Source organism: Lipotes vexillifer, unplaced genomic scaffold (assembly GCF_000442215.2).
Source record: "Lipotes vexillifer unplaced genomic scaffold, Lipotes_vexillifer_v1.1 scaffold217, whole genome shotgun sequence".
Classification (NCBI taxonomy): Eukaryota; Metazoa; Chordata; class Mammalia; order Artiodactyla; family Lipotidae; genus Lipotes; species Lipotes vexillifer.
The window spans coordinates 7,319,782-7,325,514 of NW_006788200.1; the positions used below are offsets into that span (position 1 = coordinate 7,319,782).

General features: G+C 54.9%; 1 protein-coding gene across 1 annotated transcript; it reads right to left on the reverse strand.

Moving 5' to 3' along the window:
- Positions 1-593: 593 nt before the first annotated feature.
- STING1 (stimulator of interferon response cGAMP interactor 1) lies at positions 594-4,318 on the reverse strand. The gene is made up of 6 exons (XM_007461441.1): positions 4,092-4,318; positions 3,778-3,961; positions 3,420-3,528; positions 2,301-2,539; positions 1,385-1,571; positions 594-784 (listed from the first exon to the last, which is right to left on the reverse strand). Exons 1-6 carry the CDS (start codon positions 4,316-4,318, stop codon positions 594-596), a joined length of 1,137 nt encoding a protein of 378 aa, XP_007461503.1.
- Between the last annotated feature and the right edge of the window lie 1,415 nt (positions 4,319-5,733).

The window sequence follows — 5,733 nt, forward strand, 5'->3', positions numbered from 1 at the left end:
CATGAGGAGGAAGTTAATGAGACCTGGAGATAGACAGGGTTACTGAAAGGGTCCTTTAGGTCTAGAGAGAGCCCACAGTGACCTTGATACTGCAGGGACAGACCTGGGGGAATAGATACCCCAAGCTCACCCTTCCCTTCCCCTCCTTCTCCCACTGGGGCTTCCCATTGACTGAATGTGACCAGAAGCCAGAGGGCAAGGGAGCCTATTGAAACCATCCCACGACAGAGGAGAGGTAGAGAGTAGGTCTGAGGGTCCAACGGAAGACACCTGGAAGATCCTTTAAGTTTACCTGGCATTTAGAGTTTACAAAAACCCCATACAGCCATAGTCCTCACAAAAACTACCCTGTGAGGTAGGTAGGGCAATGATTATAATCCCATTTCATAGATGAGGACACTGAGGCTCAGAGAGGTGAAACAACTTGCCCAAGGTCATAGGATTCATCTTGAGATGTCAAACTCAGGGACCTTCTCTGAGAGGCCCTCTATGGGAGGAAATGGTCCTGCTAGGCCTCTAGTTGCTGAAGAAAGAAATCCTCCAATCCAGAGGCTTGGGGATGGCCAGGGGCTCAGGGAAGGTGACCCTGGGCCTCAGAAGACATCCGAGCGGAGCGGAAGAGGCTGTTCCATGCCACTGATGAGGAGCTCAGGCTCTTGGGACAGTGTGGAGGAAACGGGCATCACCGAGGTCCCCAGGCTGCCCATGGTAACCTCACTTTCCTCCTGCCGAAGGTGCTGGAGAATCTCCTGTGACAAGGAGAAGCTGCTTCCCTCTGCCGGTTCTGGAACGAGGGTGGGGGTGGGGAGTGGGGTGAGGGCCTCACACATTCCCACTCTAGCACACCCAGAGGACTTGCTGGGTGAATCCTCCAACCCTCCCTCTCCCCCACCTCCCTGCACCTCCTCCCCACTCCTAGCCACTGGAGCTAGAGTTTCATGAAATCCTAGAGCTAGCAGTGGTTTTAGAGACAAGAGAATTCCACCCTCTTTCTTTTAGAGATGATACTCAGAGAGGGGCAGATACCTGCCTAAGGTCACAGAGCAAGGGAGTGACACGGCTGAGGCTGCAGCCCTGGTCTCTTGGCTCCTGGCCTGGGGCTATCTGCTTCTTCTAGCATCCCTAGATGAAGTGAGAGGCCCCTAGAGCCCACCTCTTCACACTCCACCCGGGACCCATAGCCAAAGACCTCAGAATGCAATCAGGTATCCCGCGGTGGGGAGATGGGACCTCTCCTCTTCCTTCCAGGGGAGGAAGGGGCAGGGCTTGAATGCCCTGACCACTCGGGAAGACCCGGGCATGGTGCTGCCATATCTCCTGCTGACCCCCTGGGAGACGCCTGGGGCCCCCAGCTTTTTTGCCCTTAAGCCTATCAACCCCTCACCCTGGTAGACAATGAGGTGGCAGTTGTTCTGAGACTCAGGGGCAGCTGCCAGAATGTCTTCAAGTGTCCGGCAGAAGAGTTTGGCCTGCTCAAGCCGGTCCTCCCGGCTAAAGCCAGCTCGGCCATCCTGTGACATGGCAAACAGGGTCTGCAAGGGGGTGGCATATTCCAGGATACAGATGCCTGCCTGGAGGAGGTAAAAGGAAGACCAGACTCAACCAAGGGCCAGGCAGACAGACGCTGGACCCCAGTGCCACTGCTCAATCTGTAGGGATGGAGTCAGGGGAGGGGGCCACCTGATGGGGTCTATACTGTCTGCCTTTGCCTCTGACACCCCACTCCTAAATCAGGGCCAGGGCTGTGTTAAATTTACCCTTCCCAGATCCTCCTCCTAAGATTCTCAGGGCAAGGCCCACTGAGCTAGGCTGTCAACTGCTCCAGCTGGCAGTCAAGTCTGGGGATGGGGCTCTGGGGTTCAGCTTTGGCTGGGTTCCCCATAGCCCACGTGAAATCCTTCACACATTCTCACGGCCTTCATCTAGGGCAGCTTTATGGTCAAGAGCATGGTATACTCAACGTGAAATTGTCCACTTTCTCTCTGGTTCTCTGAGTCTCGGTTTCCTCTTCTGTAAAGTAGGGGCTATAACAGTCCCTACCCCACAGGGTGGTGGTGAGGATGCAGTGAGGTAGTCAGATGAAGCACCTGGAATAGCATCTGGCATGCAGTAAGGGCTCAATTAATGTTACTTGTCAGTTTCATCATTCAGAGCTCAATTTTGCCCAGCCCTGGGACCAATTGGAGAAACTGAGGCTCAGAGAAGGGCAGTGAATTTTTATCAGGGCTTGGCCAGGGCCCAGAGTTCTGGGTCTCTAGGCCTGACCCCTCCCCAGCCTTCCCACTTCCCTGCACACTCACTGGCTGCCCATTCTCCAGAAGCTCGTAGATGCTGTTGGTGTAAACACGGCCCTTGATGCCAGCACGGTCAGCACTTTGCTGGGGCAGCTTGTGTAGGAAGCGAATGTTAGCGTCAGCCACGCTCAGGTCGTCAGGCACCCCACAGTCCAACGGGAAGAGGATGTGCAGCCGGTGGCTTCCTGCGCCCCGTAGCACATTGTTGTGGAACTGATTGTAAATTTGGATCCGGGCCTGGAGCCCTGGGGTGGAGAGGCCCAAGAAGTCATTTCCACCAACTGTGTCTCCCACCCAACTCAGGACAGAGACCCACATCATTGTTCCCCTCAATGTGTGGGTGCAAGAGAACCGAGGGGCCAGTCCACTCACATTGCCTGGGAGGCCAGGAGGGGAAGAGCATGTGAGCATCCTCCCCACCCCTCCACCTACTCCCACCACCCCTTTCTCTCCCTCACTTGACCTTTGTCCAGATTTCTGTCAGCCCCACTCCTTCCCACCACAGCTTTCAGGGCTCTGAGAGGCAGGAAGAGTCCTGGGAGGTGACATGCCAGCAGGCCCACGTGCACTGAGCCAGGCCTCTAGAGGAAGCCCTGGTGTCAAGGGAAGGCAGCCATGAGACAGGGGAGAACCATAGCCTTGACCAGCAAGTCAGAGGAATGAGACACGACTCGTGGGCTCCCAGTGGGCTAGTCAAGGGTCCAGGCTCTGGACAGGCCTGGGTTCAAATCCTGTCTCCTCCTCTAACTAAGCTGTGTGACTTTGGACAAGTCACTTTATCTCTCAGAATAGCTGTGAAAACAGGGGTGATGATTATCCCTTCCTCACAGGGTGTAAATTAAAAGAGAAAGTGCGCATGAAGGGCATACAGCATGCAGCAAATTTTTATTGAAAGAATTCATGGGTGACTTGAGACAAGTCACTTAATGGATCTAAGCTCCAAATTTCTTCCTGTCAACCAGGCATAATAATAACAGCCTTCGTGCCTACAAGATTGCTTTGGGAAACAAATGGTTTGTTAGACATGAAAATGCTTTGAAAATATAGTGAGTTCTGGAAACACAGGTTGTGTGTCTTACTGTCTGTCCTGTATATCTGGAAATGGGGGCAGAGAGGATGGCTCACCTGGCAGGATCAGCCGCAGGTACCCAATATAATATGACCAGGCCAGCCCATGAGCCACATTGAAGTTCCTTTTTTCACAGATTGCAGAGATCTCTGCTGGGGCCAGGCCCTGTGGACAGCAGGGTGGGGCTGGGGGGCCTCCATGAAGAACAACATGAACCTTCCTCCTCCTCCCCCCAAGATTACCCAACCTGCTGCCATTTGGCTCCGTTCTCTGCCACTGCCGAACCCAGACCATTATAGGCTCCATCCGAGGACCAGCCTCTAAACTAGTCCCACTCCCAGTACTAAGCTCAGAGCAGGTCACATGTGCCACGTCTCCTCTTGAACAGACCCTTCACCTCTCTTTGTGTCGTACCTGGAGGCCCAGGAGGATGTTAAGTGCCTGTGAGAGGCCCAGGAGAGCAAGCATCCAAGTGAAGGGCAGGCCAGCCACGTTTGGGAGGGAGCAATAGAAATAGCAGGACAGCAGCAGCAGGGCCCCACGGTGCATGGGGCAGCCCAGGCAGGCCCGCACAGCCTTCCAGTAGCTGCCTTGATACCTGCAAGTGACAGCCAAGCTCCAGACCCCAGCCCAGCTCAGCCAGAGAGATTCAAGGAGGGGCAGGGCTGGGGGTCAAGGGACTGAGACATGTTCGGTGCCTAATCACCATGGGTACTGCAGGGAGTCACCTGGAGTGGACGTGGCACAGCTCCTCGGCCAGACTGCAGACCCCCTTGATCAGCACTCCCATCTGCTGGGAGGCCAGGTGGAGCACCAGCCACTGGAGAGTGTAGTCTGGCAGCTCCCCCAGCCCCCAAAGGGCCACCAGGCAGGCACCTAGCAGGACCAAGGCTGCTTTCTGGGCCCTGTGACCCCTGGGCCGTGGGATGGATGGATGCAGACTAGAGTGGGGCATCTGTGGATATCAAGAAATCCATGGTTGTGTTCCTCTCACTCTCCTGTTGCTCTGGGACTGAGGCTCTGGCTGGGCACTTGCCCCAGCTCTATGTTTCCCTGGGGCCCAGCCATACCCAGAGGCTGCTCTTGGAGACACCTCGAGGGGACAGGCTGGGCATACAGCATCCCAGAGCTCCGATCCAAGAGAGATTTGTTGAAATCAGAGCAGGTGGAGAAAGAAATGCATGCGCTCCACATACACACCCCACCCAAGCCCAGTGAGACCACAGTTGTGGCAAAGAAAGAAGATAGCGACTACCCCAGACCTAGACCTGAAAGTGTCCCGTGAGGTACCACCCAACTGGGGACCCTTGGGGACCGGGGCTTCTCTCTCCCCACAATCCACCCCAAGAAGGACCTTAGTCAGCAAAGCTGAAAACTACAGTTCAGAGGGTAGGGGCAGGGCAGCCAGAAGGTTGCCACCCACCTCTGCAGCTTCTGCAGGGGCCTCAGCCTTGGAACTCAGGCTGGGCTGCTCCTGATCTTACCTTCTGCCCCCCAGATGGCAGCTTGTTTCTGGAAGGCAACAAGGAGAGAAGGCCCGGCAAAAGGGCTCCCAGCAACCGAGGACGGCCTCTCAGGGTGCAGCCTGAAAACGAAAGGTTAAAAACAATGGAAGCTTCCTCCACAGCACTCCAGCCCTGGCATCTCACCAAACCACAGCTGCACTGGGCTGCACTGGGGAGGTTATTTCCTGCCGCCCAAGGAGGGAGGAAGAGCCTTCCCACCAAGGCCCCGGTGAGCCACATCCCAGTATTGGGGTGAGGGAGAAAGCTTGAGAAGGCCCCCGTTCCACTGCCCATCCCCCAGACCGAGGGTGTTCAGAAACTCCCTCAAACTCCCTGCAGTCACAGACCTGAACGGGCTGCCCCTCAAGCACCCACAATCAAGCCCACTCTACCAACACCCACATGGCACTTCACACACCCAGCCAAGCACACACACTACACCATGCTGCCCTACCTGCTTGTTTTATTCTGATTTCCAGTTGCAGATCCTCTTTTTCGGAAGACTGTGATATCAGGCCAGAGGCGGGGAAAATGAAGAGTTATTTCCTGTAACGACAGCCTTGTAGTAAAAAGCTTAGTGGGAGCAGAAGCCTTGCAGAAGAGTGGGGTTTTGGCTCTCCACAGGAAGTGGCAACGCCTGTGACTTCTCAGAGAGAATCTGGTGCTTCCAGCCAAAAAGGCAGTCGCGTGAATAATAATAATAGTAATAATAATAAAGTACTCACTGTGCTCCAGACATTATGCCAAGCGTTACATAAATTGTTTCACTTAATCCCCTCAGCCACCCTATCAGGAAGGTATAATACTAACCTCATGGACAATCTGAGGCTCAGTGAGGTGAATTAACTTGCCCCAGTCCCCTGGC

What these genes read in the sequence shown, in the direction of transcription:
- STING1 (XM_007461441.1), bottom strand. Translation starts at nt 4,318, where the DNA reads ATGCCCCACTCTAGTCTGCATCCATCCATCCCACGGCCCAGGGGTCAC. An exon ending in ACATCCTCCTGGGCCTCCAG is followed by an intron (nt 3,529 to 3,777) that starts GTACGACACAAA and finishes TGCTGTCCACAG; the next exon opens with GGCCTGGCCCCAGCAGAGAT. An exon ending in TTCTGGAGAATGGGCAGCCA is followed by an intron (nt 1,572 to 2,300) that starts GTGAGTGTGCAG and finishes TACCTCCTCCAG; the next exon opens with GCAGGCATCTGTATCCTGGA.